This window comes from Calonectris borealis, chromosome 3 (genome assembly GCF_964195595.1).
Source record: "Calonectris borealis chromosome 3, bCalBor7.hap1.2, whole genome shotgun sequence".
NCBI classification, from domain to species: Eukaryota; Metazoa; Chordata; class Aves; order Procellariiformes; family Procellariidae; genus Calonectris; species Calonectris borealis.
Genome location: NC_134314.1, coordinates 2,184,653 through 2,208,063, shown reverse-complemented (window position 1 = coordinate 2,208,063; position 23,411 = coordinate 2,184,653). Strand labels below are relative to the sequence as shown.

At 42.6% G+C, this 23,411-nt stretch overlaps 1 protein-coding gene across 3 annotated transcripts in view; it reads left to right on the top strand.

Annotated features, from left to right (window-relative positions):
* Positions 1-23,411, top strand: part of ELP3 (elongator acetyltransferase complex subunit 3) — a 92,710-nt gene that overhangs the window by 51,389 nt on the left and 17,910 nt on the right. Inside the window, exons 10-14 of one of the 3 annotated variants that reach the window (XM_075144799.1) lie at positions 1,131-1,324; positions 6,610-6,700; positions 10,036-10,101; positions 14,689-14,916; positions 17,458-17,539. In XM_075144799.1, coding sequence (XP_075000900.1) covers positions 1,131-1,324; positions 6,610-6,700; positions 10,036-10,101; positions 14,689-14,916; positions 17,458-17,539 — 661 coding nt within the window. The remainder of the gene's footprint in view (positions 1-1,130; positions 1,325-6,609; positions 6,701-10,035; positions 10,102-14,688; positions 14,917-17,457; positions 17,540-23,411) is intronic. The other 2 variants (XM_075144800.1, XM_075144801.1) reach the window with 2 other exon arrangements.

The following is a 23,411-nucleotide window of genomic DNA, read 5'->3' as shown; positions in this document are numbered from 1 at the left end:
TGAAGTATGGTTTTGTGAAGCACAGGGAGCCAACAGAGCCGCTTAGTGCTGCCCGGGTGGGGAGGTCCTGCTCCCAGCAGGCTGCTAATGGCACTTTATTCCAACGTCGGGGCTTGCCGGAGCACTCCAGGAGCTGGTTTAACACCCAGCAGCCGTAGGAAACGTAGCAAAACGTCTGAGTGGGTTTGGGCCACATGAATGTGTTGAAGCACTTCAGCGAAGTGCTAGCGCAGGAACTGGTGGGACCACCAAAGCTAGCGCAGGAACTGGTGGGACCACAATAGCCTGCCATTAACTCAGCTTAACAAACTTGTATTTTTTTTGTTACTATGAGAATACCATGCTGGAGAGGGACCAAGCGCTGGATTTCAAGTGTGCAACAGTCTAATCCAGTATTATATCTGGCCTATAGATGCTATTATAATGAGGGCCATGGCATCGCTTAAGTCAATTTAGTGGTTGCTTGGTTCAGGGTGCCTTGCCTGGTTTTTGATTTTTTTGTAAGTGATTTTATTTTAATTGTCATTACTGAAATTTAATCTGCAAAAAAACAATGTGGTTGTTGGGTAGTGCGAGCTAGCGCTGTTCAATTTGCAGTTCTATACTGGGATTTAGTCATAGAAGTTAGCAGGAGATACAGTTTGTCCTCCTGTTCTCCCGGATTGTTCAAAACATCATTGTAGAATAAATCTGTTTTTCTTCATTGCTATTCAAATGATGTGTCCCAGACACATTGATTAATCTCTAAATGTGGTCTGCTGAGATTGAAGATAAGTACACTCATTCCTATTGTTCTAATTCTGAGCAGAGTCTGTTAGAATAAATGGTGCAATATCTATTGAATTCGTGCTGAAAGGTAGAAGTAATGTACAGATTTGACTCGTAGCATTGTCATGTGGATTTTTTTTCTTTAGTGGCCTTCTCTTTAAATCTAGAACATGCTCTTTTATTTCTAAAAATGTCGTAAACTGATAAATACTGGGAACTCAATGTAAGCCAGTAATTCTTAAACCGTACTTACAATTGTCTTTTACAAAATCTGTCTTGAAATTAGTTTTGTTGGGGTGCTAAAGCCCCAGGAAATGTAGTTTGTTTTGCCTTGACTTGCATTTTTTGTTCCACTTTTGCAGGAGTTTTTTGAGAATCCTGCTTTTCGCCCAGACGGCATGAAGCTCTATCCAACACTAGTGATCCGTGGCACTGGTCTGTACGAGCTCTGGAAGACTGGAAGATACAAGAGCTATCCCCCCAGCACTCTTGTGGATCTGGTGGCCAGAATCCTGGCCCTTGTCCCACCGTGGACACGTGTGTACCGTGTTCAGAGGTAATTTTCTCTGGAGGACCTTGAATCTTGATTTATTGCACTTGGAGGGATTCTTACTTTAATTACAGCAAGATTGGACTTGGCCTTTTATTATTTTTCAGCCTTAATCAGTAATGCACTAAAGATTTTTAAAACTGCTTCCTATCTATTCAGAATGGGAAAGGCCAAGTAGAATGAGAAACTATTTAAATTGAACTGCCTCTCTAATGCACCCAGAAACTTCAAGATTTCTGGAGGCCCTGCTTTCGTTGCAGTCAGACAAGAGCATAGCATGTGGCACACATAGTACTTTAATGATATTGATGGATAATTGCCTCTTGACTGTGGGTGAAGTTTCCTATATTTATTGCAGGAGCTGCGAGGTGTGTCATTTTTTTTGGCTATAGAGACTTCCTTTCTTTCCCCGTAGGTGCTGCAGGATTTTCATAAATGTACTATGGTAGTGCCATTATTTCCGCACTCACCTCCCAGGACGATAGATAATACTTCCATTTAGCACTGTATTTTCAGTGTGGGGTCTTCCTCAGATTATTTTTCTTCTGTTATCTCCTACATCTGTCTGATATTAGGAAGGGAGGCTATAGCATACTTGCCTATTATTGCATGTGCAGGCAATACTCAGTTGGCTTCCAGCTACATGAGCTGGAAACAGTGCCAATGCCTGGCTCTCCAAGAGCATGCAGAATAAGAAAGCCTTGGGCATTAGACCTCACCCGCCTGGACTTCTCTAAGGCATTTGATTTTGTGCCCCATCAGAAATATGATGGAACAGGGATAAGCAGCGAAACATGGTAGAGAAGAAAGTGGCTGAAGGCAAGAAATGCTGGGTAGCTTTCGCAAAGAAAATATGGACTCAGGGTTATTAGTGGAGTTTCTCAAACATCCATTTAAAAACTAATCTTGCTCAAAATTGTATTTATTTACAATGACACAAAAACTAATAGGGCATTGAGGAAACCTTGCAGGGCTGGGACGCATCATTGAAAGAGGAGGATGCACAAGCAGGGTCTGGTGGTGGTGAAGCTGGAGTGATAGAGGTGGGATGAGATGCAATTCAGGGAAGTTTGAGGTCAAACTTGGAGGGGGTTTTGCTGCAAACCATGAGATCACCATGTGAAAATAGCAGAGGAGGAAAAGTTTTTAATGTCTTGGTCTGTAATATGAATAAGCCACTGGTGAATGCCGCCATGAAAAGCATTTTTTTTCAGGGTAACTTTTCTTAGAGATGGAAGTATTAATGCAGCAGCCAGACAGGGCTTTGGTAAGACCTTGTCTGGAATAACCCCCATCTTCGAGAAAATAAACTGTGGAAATATGTGGAGAGGAGCATCAGTCTTTTGACTGAAGGATAGATGTGGACATAAATGACCTCTGCAAATCTATGAGAGAAGGAAAATAATCTTTTAGGAAATAGGAACACTGATTTGGGCAGAGAACAAGAAAATAAGAAGTAGCCTTGCATAAAATGAGGCAGGAAGCTGGGAATTTTTGGTGAGGGCTGAGATTTTGGAGTAGCTTTCCAAAGTTACCAAAGAAGAGAAGCTAAACATGAATATGGTTATGAATGCGATCGTGATCCGGCAGTCTGTAGTAACTGAGACACAGTTTCAGGCACCTGGAGATCCTTTCTTCAGATCTTCGTTACTTTGTTCAGCTGTAGCTGAACTCTGAGAAGAAGGATGTGATACTGATGAAGAAGGCAAAACATGGCTTACAGGAAATATCTACTTGATATTGCCCCAGGCTTTTCATGTCACTGGTAGGAGCATTAAAGGCAAAAATCCTATCTTTTCTCACTGCGCATCTCCTTCTTCCTCATCGATTCCACTCGTATCGACGCAATCGCCCGTTTGTTCATGAGCTATCACCATAGCATCGTATCTAAAATGGGTTTATTCTTAGAGGATGACATGAGCTTGCAGCCTAGCAGGTCTTCCCTAAGGAAGACAGGCCTGGAAGAGTCTTTGCTTGGTGTGCTGATTTGCCTGAGCTTGACTATGATTTCTTCTGTCAACGGCAGCAGCCTCCATCCAGCTGTCATCCGGTTGTCAGTTATTATCTTCCAGTGGAATAGCTGTTCTCTTACTGACTGGCTCATGTTATCTGAAACTTGTTTGTGGTGATTACAGATTTTTACACCTCCAGTGCAAAGTCCCAAAGCTATTACTTTGGTCTAAATTGCTTTCAGGGCCATTGTGTCGCTCTGTAACAGAATAATGAACAAAGCCAGATTTCTAAAAACATTTGTGGCCTGTTCCCAACGCTGCTTCACTGAGGTCAGCACCTATTTCCCCGTTCTCCATTGCTGCCCCAGGCCCTTTCCATCTCCCTCCAGCCTGCTGCCGCAAGTCCTCCATCCTTCGCGTTTTGCATTTCAGGCTCTATTTCCGCAATCCTTTCAGATTCAGCTCTCTGCATACTGGCTGGCCGTTTGGTATGTGCATTCAGGTTTTCTAGCAAACACCACCAGAAAAAGACTGAGCTGTCTATGCCCTTCCTTATTAGGACCACTATTTGGGACCTCTGTTAGTACCAGGTTTTGAGGAAACATAAGGGACTCAATGTTTTTGTAGTCCCTCACACGCTCAAAATAATCAGTTTAAGGAGTCGGGTGAGTATAGGAGAGGTGTCACTGACAAAACACTGTGGAAGTCTTTCTGCTTCAGGAAACCAGGATAAATATGTTTAAAAAAAAAAAAAAAAAAAGAAGTGAATGCAGTTGCTAATGGCTGGTTGAAGGAGAATATATCTTCCAGGGTGTTTTGTAACTGTCAGAGATGCTTAATACTGTATTTATCCTGAATGTTTGGGAACCTCATTATCACCGAAGTGCTTTGGTGTGTGAGAAGGTGTGAAATGACAGGAGTAGTGCCACACACCTTGAGACTTTTCCTTTCGTGGATCTCGGTGTTTTATATGATTGTTATTTTCACTGTACTGATGGGGAGATGTAGGTATGAAGAAATAAAATGCCTTACTCAACCGAGATCATATAATAAGTCAGAGCTGAGAGCAGGCTCAAGGTCTTTAGACTTTCACTGTGTGCTTCCATCAGCTGCTTCACAACTGTCCTAAGTAATCAAAATGTTTGAAAAATAGAAGATTAAATAGGCCTTGTTGAAGCTTCTGGCAAATTGCACATTAACTTTAATAAGGTCAGGATTTAATCCCCCCCGTATCCCTGAATGTGTTGAGCATTTTAACATAGTCCTAAAATCACTGGTACAATGCTGTCTTGTGGCTATTCAAAATAGGCAGTTAGTGTGTACACTCGTGATGCATGCAGGGTACTTATTTAAGTATTCTGCCCTAATCTGAAGTCGGGATGGAAAACCTATTTCTTGCTTTCTTTTTCTTAAAAAGCTTATTTTTCACATTCATATTTTAATTTAGTTTGCTCCCTAGTAGGCAGATGAGAGAGGCTCAAGTTAGTAATCTATCTTTTATTTGCAGTAGTTTATTTACTATTTCATAGCTGACTCTGGATTTAGCTAAAGACCTGGAAGATGTTTTATCTGTGTCCCTGTAGGGAAGATACATACAGCCTGACTTCTTGGAGTTGTTCCATAATTAGAAGAAAGGCGTTTAGTTAGATTATCACTGTATATCTAACATACCCTGATGAAAATGCCGTTCTCCTCTAGTATGTCCTTTAGTCACAATATGAAGTGCTCATTTCCTCTAATTGAAGCTCTTTGAAGTATGTTGTGTTGGCTCTGCAGCGTCTTATTTACTCAAAGAAATCCACTGAATAAATGAACTGGTTAGCTAATTGTATTTTGCCTCAACTTCTTGGCATGCGAGTGTAAGAGGCGAGGAATTTTTCATAGACCCTTTGGCTTTATAGAAAAAAGAGCAGGGAAAACAGGGGAGGAAAGTAAAACACAGGGCCCCCATTATGCTGGAGAAAGTTGTACTGAAATTGGAGTGCGATGCTGAAATGGGAGGAGAATCCTGGAGTCTGAAGGCCCCTGTTTTCATTCTTAACAGTAAAGGAAAACTCCTTTTCTTGCCCCCCTTTTCAGTGTCTCGGACTTCTACACGGCTGAAGCAGCACAAGGATCAGGTCTTTAGGACCCCTGAAGACCTTTATCTTTTATACAGCTACTGCCAAAAATAGTAATTGTTAATGGGGGCCATGATGTGAATGAAGGTCCTTAAGGAACTGAATAGATCAATTAATACATTTTACAGAGGTCATCAGACAGCCGCTGGATGGTGATGACTTTCAGTCACTACTGAACCAAGATGGATTAAGCTAATTACATTACCAATTCCCTGAACCAGCCCATTCTCTGTATGTTTTTTGTGATACTCTCTTCTTTACTCTGTTGAATGCTTGCACAGATAAAGAGAAAGGAGGAGTACTCACCAAGGAATGTTTGAGCCCCCTTTTGAGACCAACCTGTTGTACAATGTACTGAGTATCTTTCATGTCTGTATCGTCCTTATTTCCCTGTAGAAGATCTGAGGGGGTTTGGATTACACAGTGGTGCACTTGGGTGGTGTGTTATCAGGGGTGCCAGGGTGCAGGGGGAGGGAAAAGCATTTGGAAAAGCATGGTATCCTGCTTTCCTACTCTCTAGAGGGACAAACTGCCCTGGAAGGCAGTGGAGAGGCCAAACCTGGTCTTGCTTTCAAATTTCATTTTAGTACCTCCCTTGGAGAACTGAAGGAAGGAGTTCTGCCATTTGCAGACTCATGATTTACATTCCCGTAGGAAGGCCCTAGACTTTCTGGCTGGGCTTTGCTGCAAATCATTTGCTAAACAGAACTTTTTCACTTTTAGGCAGCTAGCGTCCCAATATAAAAATGTTGTAATTCTGATGAATTTTCCCTGATGGGCATTCAACTCGGAGACTGCAGAAAGACGTTGTCTGGTTCCCAGTTGCTGGTCTCCAGCAACAGATACCATGAGGAACATCTACCTGGAGTCCTAGGCAAGGCACAGGCTCAGCTGGATGATCCTTTTTTTTCCAGACTTGCAAGTGAAGAACTAAGAGCAAAATTATAGCCTATTTCTCAGGATTGTAAAAGCCTACTTTTGTCTTCAGTCTTTTTACTAAAATAAAACCTGTAGCTTTTTCCCTTCATTTCTCTCCTGCTTTTAGTTGTGTTTTGCCTGTGTTATTTCTTCTTCAACCAAAGACTTGAAACAAAGGTAATTCAGATAGTTCTGTGGTCTGCTATTTGGGATCTTGGCTTAGGTGACCGTAATGGTGCTTTATGGTGTATTGTCTGCTAATGCAGTTGTTTGAGGTTTTTGTTTTTCCTCTTACATGCAGAGATATCCCAATGCCACTGGTCAGCTCTGGAGTGGAGCACGGGAACCTGAGAGAGCTTGCCTTGGCGAGGATGAAAGATCTTGGGACACAGGTAAAATATTTGTCCATTGGTATTGAGGGAGAGCTGCTTGATGACTTTACACAAAGTAGCAGAGAGGAGAGTAATGACCAGAAGACATGACAGGAGCCAGGTTTGCTGCTGAACTAAGACGATCTGCAAAGGTCTTTAAAAAACTTTCAGTGACTAAAAAGCACCTGGATGATACTTCTGAAAAGCTGGTTTTGTTTGGTTGATTTTTAGTTTAGCACTTTCACCTCCTTCCTGAAGGTACTTGGTAACTAGTTTGTGATATTCCATTTTTTAACAGAATGAAACCCTTAAATCAGAGAGAAGGCAGGAAGGTTTCTTTTTAATTTACACTATTAGAAATTCTCCTTCCTTTCTTTTTCCCACGCATGCACTTACTTGACTGAACAATTGGAAGAAAAGCTCTTACTCTGAGGCCAGAGAAATCTTGCAAGAGAGATTTCAGCACAAACAAATGAGTTTTGATATTCTTGATATTTCTAAGGTCAAATAAAAATATGAGCAGGGGTGGAGAGAAGGAGGAGTGGGGGGAAGAATTGCGTTTATATTTGAAGTCAGGAGGAGGTAAGTGTACCCAGTCTTGATTTTTCTCGGAAGGTTGCTGTGGCAGTCGGCGTTCACAGTGCCCCTCATGGTCTGCTCTGACACTGTTTGAGCCTCCCCCTGAAACCCGGCTATCAGCCATTTGCAGATCCTCCGGGAAAGTTATGCCCGAGTTCTGCCTTTCTTGGGATGTCCAACTTCCTAGGCGAAACATCACGCAAACCTCGTGCTCCTTGAGACTATTCCAAAGGGCTTTCATTGCTTTGGTGTCCTGGTGTTCAGGCAGGGGCAGATCCTCACCACAACTGTTCCATGCCTCTGTATTGTGATTTAGTGCTCCCCCTTTCTAGCTCACCTCTTCTTAAAGAGGTTTTAAGGCGTTACTGCATCCAGCAATAGTAGATTCTTCAGCTACTGCGTGTGTGCCTGTAGGCCCACATCAGCTTGTGCTGCTGACTTATATTGTTGGTATTTAACACGGGTGCTTCTCTAGGCTACATCTAGCTCCTTACTGCCTTTGCCATCTCGCTTGGATCTTGCGGTTGCAGTGCAAAAGAACAGAAAATAAACTCCAGACTGTCTTCCTTCCAGCTGGGCTTTCCATACCACTTAATCTCTCCTAAGCTGTTGCCCTGGACTTTCTCCCCAAGTCATTCCTCCCGGTCTCTCTCCAGTAGCAAGCCAGGATTTGGCAGACAGCTTTGCCAGCCACAGAAGCTTCCATCCCTCCTGCTGACTTTCCACTTCAAAACCAGGCAGGGGAGACATCCTCCATGGTGCAGCTAAGCCTTTTCAGTTGAGCTCTTTAGGGCTACTAGTGAACTCTTCTCTGGGTTTGATACTAAAATCATATCATTTGATCTGAACCTGATCAAGACCAGCTGGAGAAGCAGGGATAGCTGATCCAGGGCTGAGCTGAACCATTAAAGGGCTTGTCAGGCTGGCAGTCATTGCTTTTAGAAGAACCAAATCTGTAAATATCTCTGCTGTGCAGATTATTATAGATTTTAATTTACTGAGGCAGAAACACTGCAGCTGGTGGAACAATATAAGGTAATGTAAGGTACTGTTGTGTCATAGGAGAAAACTATAAATATGCTTTTGTCCTCTTGTCTCTTAGCTTGGAAAAGGAGAGGAAAAGGCCAAGGCAAGGAAGGCACTCGTAGGAATCTTATATATTTGCAGGTTCAATAGTAAAGATCAGCCAGCTCAGCAGCTCTGGCAGTTCCGACATCTGTCTTTGGGGAATGGCGTGGTGAGGAGAGCGTTTGAGGGATGGGGATCAGTCGTGCCAACACTGCAACTTGCGCCTGTGGGTGTTGGAAAGAAATTATTCTTGAGGAGCCTTGTTGGAGGGACCAGATGCTGGCCTTCGTGATTGCCAGCCACCGAGTGCAAGTGGAGATACGCAGTTGGGACACAGAATTTTAAAGCGGCATCCCAGAATACATTGTCCTTCCTCAGTTCTGGGGTTCTTAATGAAGAGTGGGTATTCCTCTGCCTTTTTACTGTGCTGTTTGAGTAGCTGGGAAATTGTAAAGCAGAGAAGAGTTTGTCTACTCTAGAATCCTGGTACGACAGTGAATCCCGGTTTTACCATAGCCCACTCTTAAAAAACAAACACAAAACCCCACTTTTTTCTGCTATTTGGGAGATTGTTGCTTTATATTGGTAATGGAATTTAAAAACATTCAGAGGAGAACAGGGCATGAGATAGAGCTGGGCTTGTTCTGGGTACTCTGAGTTTCTGTGTGAATTGGATTTTCACACGTTCTTTCCCTGTCTAAAAGTCTGGTTTTTGGAAATACACGGGCAGGTAGGTGTTGTTGCTGCTAGAGCAATTTTAGCCCATTGGTGGAGGTTATCTTCCTTCCCTCCAAGTACAGCAGCACTAGTGGAATGAAACGAGCATTTGCAGCTCAGCTGCTGTGGGTAAAAGTATCGTGGCTGCACTTTGCTGACAAAAGTTGGGTTAAGCTTAGCATTGGACTTTCCAATAAACCCGCTAAGAGTGAATGCACATAGTCTCCCGCAGTAGGAGTGCTTGTACTATCACAACTGTTTGCTTACGTGGATGGGTGCCAAATTACTCAACTTTCATTGGCTTTGCTGAGAAGCACAAAGGTTGATGCAAGCTATAACCCATCTCTCAAGCACTGAGCTTGGAGCCTCGTCTCCTCCTCTGTCTGACTTCTAAGGGAGGGAAGATTTCTTTGGCTGTCTTTAAGTTTTCTCCATCCTTGGTCCCAAGCCGCAGTGATGCTCTGTGGGTGCCAGACCAGCGTTACTTTCTGATAGGACTTTTGCAACAGTTTTCATGTGATCATTTAAAAGCAAGAACAAGGTTGCGGAGATTCAAAAACTGGCTATTTCAGGACTCTCTGGTGCCTTAGCATAGATTTTGCCAATGTTAGACCTTCCCAGTGTAGGGTAAAAATGGATTATCCCAAAGTCTTTTTTTCTCTGTTATCCTTTCATGTATGTTGACTTTGCCTCCAGACCCTGCTGTTTGTGAATCAAAGGGTACGTTTCCTCATGAGCCATAATGGTTGCTTAGTGAATTGATTTTTGCCAGCATGTCTTTCCATTTAGCACTAAGACCTTTTTCCAAGGTATATTAGGGATGGATCGGTGAGCATTTTTATTTTGAAGTCTACCCATTTGAAATTCATCCTTGCAACTCCATGCTATTTCAGCTTAGTTTTGAACCCAGTAGGTGGCTGGATATCTGTATGTTTCAGAGCTTAATGTTTTTCTCCCATGTAATTTTTTTTTTCCTTCCTTTCTTTTCCTAGTGTCGTGATGTAAGGACAAGAGAGGTTGGAATTCAAGAAATTCACCATAAAGTTAGACCATATCAGGTAAAATTTGTCTTTTTTCTAGGAGCTTGTTTCAGACACAATTTGTTATATGTGTTTGGTGTGGAGGCGTTGAGACCCATTTGTTGCATGTCCAATCCTGCGGTTTGCCTTTGTAGCTGGATCCAATTTTCCATTTATTTTCACAGCAGCTTTGGACGTCTCTTGTTTGAGCACAGTCACATGTTGAAATGTATGGACCACCGTGTTCAATAAACTGACTACAGCCAGCAGTTATTTTGGTACTTGCGCCGTTATAACAAAATAAGCAGCTCTTTCTTACTGCTTCTCAGCCTTCCCTTTTCTCCCTCCTCATTACGAATTTGGATTTAGAAAATACCAGAAACACATTGTGTGCATGGTGAACAGGAATGAATGTTTAGCAAGATGAATTTACAGCCTTTTTTGTGAATGTGCATGTTTATATAGGCAAACAGTGTATGTATAAATACAGTTCTGCACATGTATGTATATATTTATATTTGAGTAGATCTAGTCAGCATATGACACATATGTTGGTTTTTACCTTCCTAAAATAGTCCTCAAAAAGGTTGCTATGCTTATTTTATAGCAAGGAAAATGTTCACTGCTGAACTTCAAGCATCCGCCTTAGGACACTAATCCTGCAGTTCACTGTAGTTCCAAGGAGGGATCAGTCCTTCCAGAAGGTTGTCAGGAGGTCCGTATGTGGCACCCAAGGAGATGAGCTTTCCAAGATCACGCAGGGTCGGATCCGTCTGAGTAGACGTGTATGCTGTGGCTAGTAAATCATAGCCTGGAAGCGTTCTCTTCCTCTACCTTTGTGGACATTAAGGAAGGACTTGAAATGATTGTAGAGTTTGTCCATCATATATCTCCTTTACTTTCAAACAAGAATGCTTTGTGCCAGGCAGAAGATACTGCCACCCCCAGCTGAATCAGAATGCCACTTACACCTCTCTCCTCTTCTGTGCAATGGGCACGTACCCACTTTCTACGTGTGAGCCACTAAACTGGGGTTAGGCTTTCTCTGTGTCTGCACAGAAGGAGGTCCTCTCCATTGTACTTTGGAAGCTGCACTGATTATTTAGGCTTCAAAGAGGCTCGGAGTTTGGTGCCAGAAGTTAAGTAGCATGAATATTCTTCGAGTTTAGCATCTGAAAGATGTTGTCACTTTACAAATCAGAGATTACTGGGAGCCATATTCTGTTTTTCTCCTGCCGTTATGTGAATTCAGATGGAGTGCAATACTTCCCATCTTGCATAACAGAAATCCAGTATGGAAATGTATAACGATCCCAAATAAATTATCTTGTTCTTACCAGATTTCTGCAAGAACTGAGGCTGTACGGACTCATTTGTACATAGGCCATGCAGCCCTTGTGCTCTGCTCCCATTATCTAATCTGTGGTCATTTCATGAAATATCTTCCAAAGACGTCTGTTGTCAACAGCTAATCTAATTTAAATTGTAAATTTGAGTAGTTAGCAAATAGCTTATCACAGGGTTTTCAAAGCAACGTTATGTTGAAAATTCCTTTTGTTAAACTCATCTGTCTGAGCGGCAGGAGGATGTCATTATGTAGTCTTCGCAAAATTTATCATGACAGCAAGCAAGAGGAATATTCTGAAGATGGCATAATTTTTCATGCATTTTAGACTAATGACAAGGTATGATGTTTTTCTTGGCTTCATAAGTAAACAACACATCCTCTTGATAAGAGAGGCTATCATGTCAGATCTAAAATAAATTAATCGCTTGCTGTAATTAATTATACTTTATGCAACTTCTTTCTGTTAAGGATCAGTAGGCTGTATGTATTTTTATAATGGTGATGGTGTGTCTGCTTTTAAAAGTATTCTTTTACAAAATCAATTTGAAGTAGATTACTTGCCCGTAGCTGGTTATTTACAGAGCTGTCTCTAAACTGCCTTTTCAATTAGGGGCGTTTCTCCATAGCAGCAGAAGGTATTTGCTTGCTCTCAGAATGGTTAAGGCTACGTAATAGCCTTAAAAATGCTCTAGTGAATTGTTGCTGTAAAGAGACGTTGGATTGACAGTTTTTGACAGGGGAGGGGCAATGACAGCTCTATTACAGATATGAACCTACATTAGTGTTAAAGCAGAAAGTGTAAGACGTAGAAGCTGCTGTTCCTGCAAAGCCGGGGGGGTTTGTGTCAAGATAATGATCTCAATATAGCGCCTTAGTAGGAATAAGGCAGATTTTTAAGCTGGGAGTAGCTGCTTTAGGTCAAGAATGTAATCTGCAACTGGGTTTTCCCTTTGTTTGTCGAAATAAGTTTAAAACAGACTGTGCCAGACATTTAATAGGATTGCATACTGAAATGGTGATCCACCCTGACGAGGGTTATCCTTACCCAGCACGCAGGGTGGTTTACGGACGAGGGACCGACACTGAGAACTGCAGCACGCTGCCACACATCGCTCTGCACCGACCCACCGGGAGGTGATGCAGGCTGGCTTTGGCCACGTTTGTGCCAGTGTCCCAGAAGGAAAAGGCTTTGTACGTCTCAGGAGTCCCTGAAAACCCTTTGAGGGGATTTATAGATCCTAGGACCCTCTGTGCCCAGGGAAGTGGGGAGAACAAAAGACTCCATCCAGTAGGGACTTTTCTGAGCAGATCAGCTTATCTGGTACATATTTGTGAAGCTATAAAATGCACACAATATAAAGCCTCCTGGTGAAGGTTCCTGTAGTCTTACTTCGTTTCTGTCTACAGGTGGCTTTCAGACTGGATGTGGGCATAACAGGGCATCTATGATTCCACCTAGTCCCTGCTGGAGGACAAGGAATGGAGCCATGTTTTCTACTTTCGTTTTGTCCTCGGGAGAAACCAGGAGTTCTCCAATCTTGCCATTTTGAACTCTTAGTATGGCGGTGTTTAATTATATTTTCTGCTTTTTTTTATAAATTAGCAGTAAGCTTTAACCTAGCTGCTTTTCCACATATGAAACTAATTGCAGAATCTGGGTATTTTAAAAATCTCATGCTCTTTCGTTTTCCTGTACATTTCCGTTTTACTAGTGGTGTTACGTACCTAACGGTAGATCTGGATCGGTGTGTGTCAGCCGTCCTGACTCACAAGCTGGAGCGGAGTTGTGCTCTTGGAGAACTTGGCACATCGGCAGACATCTGCTTGGGCGCTTAACCCGTGAGCTGTACATCAACGTTGAAATGAGCCTTGCTTCTGCAGTCAGTAAGGGATTTAATTGTGAGCTGTGTTCACCCAGGCTTCGTCAGGGAGTAGAGCAGGCAAGCGACAGAATCCCTTATGGCTTTTCCGTAAACAAATCTTTAATTCATGGATTTCTGGGTATTAGAGGATTTGCAGAAAAAATACTGAAGTCCTTTGCTATGTCACCAAAGGTGTGACATTATCATCATCAGCTACAGGTTACATCAAATTAACTCAGTGCTAACTCTGGTACATGAACACAGCTACCGTTATGTGAGATTTGATCAGGTCTCACGTTGCCATAAGGGAGTCTCACCTTGGGTCTTGGGGCTGCTCCTTGATGATGGTAGGTCAGGACTGTCTGAAAAAGATGATCTTTCTTCTTACTGCTCTCTTATCCACCCATTACTCTTTATAGCTTCTAGGTGCTCTGCAGAAGTAATTTCTTCTACCCAAGCATGGTCTTTATTGTATTCTCCACAGTCAGCCAACTCTTGCTTCACTTTTCCCTTCTGCTTCTTGTGATCTTCAGAGCTGCCTTTGTCTGGATTGGTATTGAAAATTGGATTTGAAGCAATTAATATGTTGTTACTGGTCAGTTCTCAGGCTACTTGTCTGGATGGTTTTGGTGTCTTCAGTACTATCTGAATGAGTAAGAAAACACTTCCTGCTGATTCTGTAAAGCACATGTAATGCGATCATCACTCAACACAAACTCTTTCGGATTCACTCCTGTTGCACTGCACAGTTTGCTCATGTAGGTGGATCCTGTGTGGTGCTGGAAAGAACTAATTGGTAATTAGTAAAGAAGTTGACTGCTGCTTAGAAGACCCGTGTTCTGTAGACATCTCAAGCCATTTCTTTTGCAGAGGAGTAGAGACATGGACCTGAATGCAGGTTTAGTGAAGGCAGATGCAAAACTACTCATTCTACGTTAGCAAGTTTGTAACTGGAGCTGAATTTCAGTTAGAGCAAGTCCCTTGGTTAGTGGCAAGAGTTGCTGTCCCCATTGATTTTGCAGTGATTATGAAACTTGAGTAACTCAAGAAACATAGGTTTAGGTTTCTGACTTGCGAACAGGTAACCATGTGGGTTACCAGCCCTTCTTGAAAGCTTGCAAATAGGGATAGAAGACTAGTTCTGTCCCATTGGCAAACACATTTCTATTAAAGTAATCGCATGTTTTATCTTTAATGTGACTGCAGTAACAGCAGTTCTTACCCAGTACTGCTAAAATCCATCTAGAATTAAATTGGCCTTTAAGAAATCACTTCATGTTTTCTCTGAATCATAATAGTTTATGGATCCCTGAAATTGGTTTTGGTCTGTTCAACGTGTTGCTTAAATATTTTTAAAGTAGTTTTCCTTTTTTCTTTTCCTCTTTGTATTCGTCATCACTTCTTCTCTTTGACCAGATTGAATTAGTTAGAAGAGATTATGTGGCTAATGGTGGCTGGGAGACCTTCCTGTCCTATGAAGATCCAGAGCAGGATATTCTCGTTGGTCTTCTACGACTGCGGAAGTGCTCAGAGGAGTCATTCAGACCTGAGCTGAAAGGAGGCGTTTCCATCGTCCGGGAACTGCACGTGTATGGGAGCGTGGTCCCCGTGAGCAGTCGGGATCCTTCAAAATTTCAGCACCAGGTACTCCAAGCCATCTTTATTTTTTATCTGTGCCTCTTTCTTGCACCCTCCTCCCCTCTCCCCAGTAGAATTGGAGAAGAATTTTATTTAATATCTGAGATTCATTCAGTTGCTTTGAATTATAGTCCGCTGCAATAGAAACAGAATTGTATTTGAGCCCCACCTTGGATTTCACCCACTGAAATCATGCTGCTTCTGAGCTTCTGCTAGTGTGGTCATGTTGAGGCAATTGCAACTGCTCCGAGACAACAAAAGCATGCCTGAATGCTATCAGCGTTGCTTCATGCCCGTACAATACGAGCTCATGTATGCTGGTGCTAATTCGGCTTTTGAGTACTAAGCATCTTTGGTTCCGAAGCATCTTTCCTTTGATATCCTGTATGGTACATCAGACTTCACTGCAAACTGACTAAAAACGAAAACAAAGGAGATGATACCTCCATTGTGTCTTTTTATTTCCTTCTAAAATTGATCTTGTTTGATAGATTGATTTCACTTCTGAAATATGAAATAACTACATATGGGAAGGTGAGATTTTATTTGGTACTACCCAGTTTTCTTTCAAAGGAACATTTATTGAATACATTTTTCCTACCAAAACAAGCAATCCAACTTTGGTTCTGAGATGTGTATCAGTTTAAGTGATTTGGTGGGACTCCCGAGCGAAGTCTCTTAGTTGGGTGTGACAGGTTTTTGCTTCAGACACACTTGTGAGGCCATTTCAGACGTATCTTAAAACATGTGAAGAATGGAGTGGAAAGCTGTGTTTGTAATTCCTTGCAGTGACTCGTATGAAAATGGCACATTATCCTTCTGCTGCATGTAACATGCTGTGGCTTGCGATGAGCAAAAATGTGAATTAAATTTTTGCCCGGTAGGTTTTGAACCTTTAGACTGAGCTTTTAAAAAAGCAATCAGTTTGTCCTCTTTGCCAGAAGTGCTCAGGGCTGATGTTTTAAATTAACTTCCTTGTATTTATTAATCTTTCCCTGAGTATATGCATTAAGATGCAGTTTTGCTAGATGCTGATGATGTGTGACCATTAGGCAGTGGCTGGGGCGGGTGGGGGAGGGAAGAGAAGTGGATGTTTCCACTATAAAATAGTTAACGCTTAAAAATTTAGAAAGGAAAAGGTGGTCATCCTAAGTATTTTGGGGGAGGGGGAGAAAAAAAACACCCAACCAAAAAAGAGAGAGAGAAAATCAATTGAAAGTAGCCAGCTACAAACATTAAAACAGGCTGCAAATTGAAATTTCATGGCATATGACGCACTCATGTTCGTTCGGAATAGTCAGTGTTCAAGAGGTTAATCAGAAAGTGTTCTTCACAGTTGCGGGGGCAATTTCTGATGAGAAGGACATTTTAGAATGGAGATTTCTGTGTGTTATTTAAAAATGCCCATAAGTGTAAAATGCTTTTTAGAATTAAATCACATCTGCTTCAGTGTCACCACAGCCCAATTCTGTACGTCTTGTCAGGAAAACGGATGAACAAAGAGCCGAGTATAATTCCTGCATCCTAATGTTAGGAGTGAATTAATCCAATCAATTATTCCCAGATATATAGGACAACAAAGTTATTAAATAGAGTGGAAAGGCTATTCCCTTATTTTGAAGCATTATTGTGATTCCAGTAGCACTCCTGCTGTGCAAGATTTCCAAACGTAAATAGAGGCAAGGATCTGGTCCAGAATATTAACATGTTCTTCTGCAATTCTTTTTGATTTGGCGTCTCCTGTGTCACGAGCTGAGCCTAGGAGAGCGGTACAGAGCTTGAGCCTAGCCTAGGTCTGCAAGGCTCACGCAGCGGTTTGATGCAGCCTTTGTGGGTAGCCCCAACAAGCCCTGTGGCCGCTGCGTGCCTCAATTCTTCATCCTGAAACGAGCACGGTAACGGCTCCCGACTCCTGGAGGGGTTGTGGAAATAAAGATTGCGAGGGGCTAAGGCAAGATATATATCAAAAAAGTGAACAGCAGCAGGGGTCTCTGGATCTGTAGTGTCTGGCCACATCTGTTTCGACTGATGTCCCCCGTCAGAATGGCACTGGGATCCTTCTGCAATTCAACAGCGTAGGCAATTGCATCTGGCGTTTGTGCTCTGGCTTTGTTTAATTCACTAGCACAAACCCAGGTCTAGTAAGGTAGACGTTAAGATGGGTGATTGTTGTTCAGGATTGGTTATCTCAGCGGGATAGACTTGTTCAGCGCCAGGAATTACAGGATGCGTACCAAGTTGACTTACCATCAGTGGATTTAACTTCGTTCTGTCCCTGCCATTGAGAAGCAGTCAGACACTAGAAGTGCCTACGAATAATTTCACGGTCAGGAAAAAACCCTGAGAAAGCTCCACTGTAAAGCTTAGTGTTGGTACACCTCTCCTGCGGTACTCTTCTCAAGCCCTCTCCTGCAGTAAGGTTTTGATCGTTCCTGTGCCAAAGATACGAGTCTTTTGGAACTGTACTAATGCTTACATTCTGACCTTGTTTATGCTTTCTATTTTTACAGAACTTATCTTTTCTTCCTGTTATTTCTCCCATTATAGGGATTTGGTATGTTACTAATGGAGGAGGCAGAAAGAATAGCCAAGGAGGAGCATGGGTCATGGAAAATTGCTGTAATTTCAGGTACCTTTGCTTTATCCCTTTCTTTTATCTCTCTCTCTCTCTCTCTTAATCTGAAAATAAACCCACTGCAGCCAGCGCCACTGCTGTGAACATTCATTGTGTTAGGTAGAAAATGAGCATCGGCAGATGCTTGTTCATCACGGAGTCAAATTCCTTCGTAGCTTTGTCCAGACAATACTATCATTGTAAGCAGCATACCAGAGGACACGCTGCGGGGAACCGTCGTGCTCTTAGTGCCCAAGGAGACAGGCTGCGTGACCATGGGTGTCTTCCTCCTCCAAACACTGCTATTTCCGACCTCGCTGATTTGGTCCCGTCACAGGTTGTTATTGTCAAGGGCTGCTTTCCAGAGCTTATGAGGATAGAAAATTGCCAGCCTCCGTTTTAGAGTCTTTCTGCAAGTACCGTCATTAGGGTGGACAGATGTGCTTTTAGGATACATTAAGCATTATCATGAAGAAGGGAGCTATATAAGAAAGAGCTGCAGCCCTTTCTCCTATTTCATTTTCAAGGCATTGTGACTAAGAAGAGTGGCATCGGTTCATTGCATGTGTGTGAAGTCAAGGTCGGGACTACCTTTGTGTCTTAATTTATCTTATATTAGCAGTTATGGTAGCTATAGAAAGCTTTTACAGGCATATAGGTTGTATAACTGGGGAAGCTGGTGAATTGTATGGGAAGAGAAACTCATGTTGGCATAAGATTCATGTATGCTGGGGGACTTAAACAGAATAGCTATAATATAGACCTTTTAAAAAAAATAATAATCTTCTGCCACCCCACCAAAAAACCCCAAAAAGCAGGAAACCACAACTTCAATCCAAGCTGCGGAGTGCTGAAGTGAAGGGCCTCTCTGTGTGTTTCCAGCTGTGTAACGTCCCTGGATGTTGAAAAGCCAAAGTGCGCTGTCTCGACAAGTACTTGTGACGAGGGCCAGAGCGTGAGTGAGGACAGCGTGCAGGCAGTAGCCAGATGCTTAAAGATAATTCTATATTCTCTGGATTCCCTATTTCTTGTTCGCTTAAGACGTATGCCAGTCCTGTTTCCCTATTGCTGCTGTGTGGGTGTCAATTTGAACTGGGAATTTCATACGGCTAAGAAATGTCCATACCATGTCACTCCTCAGTAAGAAGAGAGGTGAAAGTGAAAATGATTCCTTTTGGTTTTGCTAGTAGCATTTTGGCTTGGATGCGTGGAGAGAGGAAATCGCAATTCCTTTGTGCTAAAGAACGCTTCTTTTGACAGGAACAGAAAACATACAGCAATTACTAAAAAATGGTTTGTGAAAGCATTCATGTTGCTAATTTTAGCTGTATTTTAGCAAATTGATGTGAAGAATATGTTCTTTGCATTGAGATCCAGTGCAAGAAGTCTGTTTTGCTGCATGCACAGTTTGTGGCATCCTACTAAGACCTTGTCTGCGATTTTTATTTTTTCTTTTCCCCCAGAGTGCAAAGTACAATATATTACAATTTGTCTCTGAATACAGAATACTACAGCATCTGCAAAGTCCACAAGTTTTCCAGCTGTTTCCTTGGAGATGTTACCACTTGAATTTCAGTTCTCCTGTTGGTTTTATCTGAAATAAAAATGCAGCCAGCAGTTCTTTCTCCATTGGAGGATGAACTTGGTTTTGCTAATTTTGGTTTCAAAATAGATTTTTCATTTGGGAACCCATTGCAAGGTTACATCTCCAACATATTGCAAAATGTTGACTACTTTCTAGAGAGAAGCGTGTAAAGGAGATCTGCTTTGAAGATGCCTCTCACAGGACTCTATCTCATTAGTACTGCATGTTTTTATTAATGCTTTGTTGCAGTGTTTTGTTTAACAGTGTCCTTTCTTCAACAGTATTTTCCAGTCTTGCACTTAATGGCTACATCAGTACTAGTCAATAGTGCCGGAACATGCAAAGTGCCTCTTCAGGGAATGGTCCCTGGTCCATGTTGATGCATGCACTCTGCCGGAGAACTGCGTGGGGCAGTGCTAGTCCATCAGGACTGAGACCTTCTCAGGGCTCCTGCTGGCAAAGTAACGGAGTGGGTGGTTGAATTTCTGTACTCTAACAATTTTTAGGAAAGTTATGTCAAAGTAGCAAACTCTCCCTTTGATTTCTTCAAAAAGAAATACATGTATTTTTAAGATAGGACAGCATGAAGGGTTTTCATTATTGGCTAAAGGTTAGGACTTATCTTTAAGATCAGTTCAAGTTCAGCTCTGGTTAGAAATTAGCGGCTCTGGTTAGAAATTAGCAGCAGTCATCGTGGCAGCGGGGTTGGACTAGATGATCTTTAAAGGTCTCTTCCAACCCAAACCATTCAATGATTCCATGATCATCTGTGACTGGTCCCTACCCTTTTGGGTAGGGGCATCTCGTACTGATTGAAATAGCCCATTTCCTGGGTCCCCAAACGACTGGGTGCCCCCTGGTATCCTGCTGTATGCCAGAGCCTTGCTTTGCACTGTTGGTTACTTGAAGACATTTCTGTCTCTCCAGATACGAGGCCAGCCAGCCATCTCTAGCTTATGCAGCTGGTGGGGGGCCGCTCACCCTTTAGGGAATGAGTTTGGGGAGCTAGGTAAGTCTGGAGCGGTCCTGGCGTCTCTGGCTGATTATTTACCCCAGCCTTGGATTGAAGCGTGGCTTGAAGTTGATTTGGAAATGCATTTAACTCAAGGCAGATTAAGGTAAATTCAGATGGAAGTGTGTATGTACAACATCCAAACCAGGCAATACAGTTACAAGTTGTTAGGAAAAACAGAAAAGAAAGAAAAAAAAAAACCCACTGTCTGACTAATCTGCTTTTAGTGAAGTTGCATTAGAAACTCCTCTCTCCTGTCCAGCTGATTTGCTGCCCATCATGATCAAGGTAGTATTCAACATTTCCTGACATCTCAGGCTGTGTCCATTAGAGCCTCACTCATTAGAAACCTCTTTCCTCCATGGCAGAGCATGTTAGCTGCCAGAGCCAATCTTCCTTTTGTCCAGACTCCCTGGAGCTCTTCAGGCATAATCTTCTCCCCTCTGCCTCTGCTTGCTTCCTTCCCACGTATAACCTAGTCAATACTTGTAATTAAACGTTGTGTCACTGCCTTGCAAATGCAGATGTCCCCTTCGTTAGGTCAGGTGTTGTGTCTTGTACATGCCCGTTTCTTGCTTCAAGGAGGGCTAAAACTCCTTCCCCCTCAGCGGTGAGTCAGTGGCATATTTCAGTGTGAAGTGTTCGCGTTTTTATATTCTCTATCAGGCAGCACTGTAAAATCACTTGATACAAACATGTAAATGGGAAACAAGTGAGTAATTCATGATTGCCTCCTGATTAAGATCAGTAGGACCATAATAATGAGTTTGGGGTGACTGATCCCAACGTCTTTCTCCTAAGCATCCTGCAGCAGCCAGGAATCCACACTCGCAAGGCTGTGAATAGAAATTAAACTCGTACCACCTGTTTTCTGTAGTCTCCACGAGAGATAAAATCGTTCGTCCTAGTCGGTGACTCATCTGCCAGTCTGTCGGTGCTGCTTGAGCACGTTGTCTCGTGTGTTCAAGGAAACTCTGCTACTCTTGCCTTCGCCTTTTGCAGTTAGGGAGAGAACGGAGGTGCAGAACTTTCTAAAAGTAAATCGATGCATCATAGCAGCATTAAATTCACCTGCGATGAAGAACATTAAGGGGAGAGAAACTGAGCTGGCGTATAAATCAGAGGTAAACTTTCAGGGCACATTTGACGGTACTCTATCCTAATTTCCTTGTGTAAACAGCCTTTTGGTCACCCTACAAGTAATAAATTACTTGAGTAATCAGCGTCTCGTAGTTCATATTGGATGTTGATTCATGGGCAGCCTCGGAGATTGCCAACTGCCAGGGTGTACTCGGGAGACCGCAGGACGAGACTCCGAAGTATTGCTGGGAGGATTGATGGGGTTTGGGAGGGCTCCCTGGAGTTTTACTTCCAGCGCTGGTTGGTTATTTTTAGAAATGCTGATCTTACTAGCTATTAATAAGAGAAGAAGTGGCCCAAGATAAGTGGAAATATGGGAATGTTAATGAATTGACTCTCTGATGTTTGTCTGCTTCAGACTGATGGCCTTTGAAAAAAAATTAATTAGGGGGATTTGGAAGAAGCCAAGGATAAACCCATACTAGGGGATTGGTGCTGTGGAATAGCTACTGTGTACAGTCCTCCAGTTCTTAATGAACTTAAATTTCGATGGTTTGATAATGTAACAGCTTTGAAAACAGGCTTGATACTGTATTAACTGGGATTTCGGTGCTGGCATGAATAGGAATATTGCTGTCCTTAAGCAAGGACACTTCAAAAGCCAGCATTCTGCACGGGTGTTCTGGTAAGAAGCTTTTTTATATATATACCATAATATGTCTTACAAAGATTTATAATGTTGCCTAATGTCTGCATAATACAGACCAGAGACTTCCACCTATCTTGCATCTGTCCCAGCTGAGCACATTTTGGAAAATGGGAACCTATCTTGATTTGTTAAGGCTTTTGTGTGGTCTCCATCTGCAGGAGCTTTCCTTAGAGTGGGCAGAGGAAGGACCGGTAAGACAAACCCTACGCAAAATCTAGTGAGCAGGAGCTGAATGTATGGGGATAACTGCTTTGTGCTTCTTCCTTTTTCAACAACCCTTTCCCCAAGCTCAACCCAAACTATCCCCAAGTTTATAAAACCCAAACAACTAAAAAACCCACAAATTCTGAAATTTAGATTGGGTAGGAAGTATTTAGAAATCAGATTAATGACGAAATGAAGATGATTTCCATCCTAGTGACTTGTAATACACAGCAGTATAAACAGCATTGAATCAGAACTGTGAGCAATAGCAGTTTTCAGTGGTTTAAAAATAAATATCATTTTCTTTCACGGGAATCTCTCTAACTGGCACTGTTCTTACGCTGCCCACAAGTGGTAATCCTCCTTTTAAAGGCTGCACCAGGGGTTAAGGGCTTAAAGCTTGTTCTTAGTCAAAGCTTGGCGTATAGAGTTTGTTGAGTTGTGGATTTCATCTCTGTCGTGTTTATAACCCAAATTCGACGCACGCTTGCAGTCCAGCTTTTTAACTGCTGCTTTAGCCAGGAATTACTTCTGTCTTAAGGCAGGCTTATCTCCGGAGTGCTTTGTTCGTCTCTACAGGCTGTTACAGAAAGACTAACCCTCCTCCCTGGTTTACCAGTCTCACCCTGCGATCTGGGTAGCATTCTGCACCTCATCAGCTGCCATCGCCCTACCCAGAGCAGGGTGAGGACCTCTCCCGACATCACGAGTGGAGGTATTCATGAGACAATGAGCAGATTTGCCTTTAAAAGCACATTCAAACCAGGACCGCACAAATGAATGCCATCAGTTTTTGCGGTTCTTCAGAGCACATTAGTTTGCACTCCTAGGAAAAAAAAATAATTCAGAGTTTCCCAGCAGACTCTTTCCAAAGCATTTTGTTCTCCCTGCTGTTCTTGGAGTAAACAGGTTCAGCTGAACCTGTCTTCTCATCGTAAGTCTTTTAGCTCTTAGGGATGTTCAATTTACGGACAGAAAAAGAAAAAGATACGGCAGGATTTAACAGGATTGCCGTTGCTTATAACGACAGTACCTAAAACCATGCAAGGTTACTTTCCAACAAAGGAAAATCTGAGGTCCCCTGCATCAGGGACCCAGGAGTCATCGCAGGCAATGAACCGGGGAATGATGCACAAAGCAAGCTAGGCTGTACAGCAGCTGCCTCGTCGTGTGTCTGGTTAAATATCACTTCATTTGAAGAGGACCGGTGGGAGAACTGCATTTAATCGACTATGGAGTCAATGAGAAATGCACGAGGAGTGCGTTTGTAAGGGAGGATGAGCATTTGCAAGCCAGG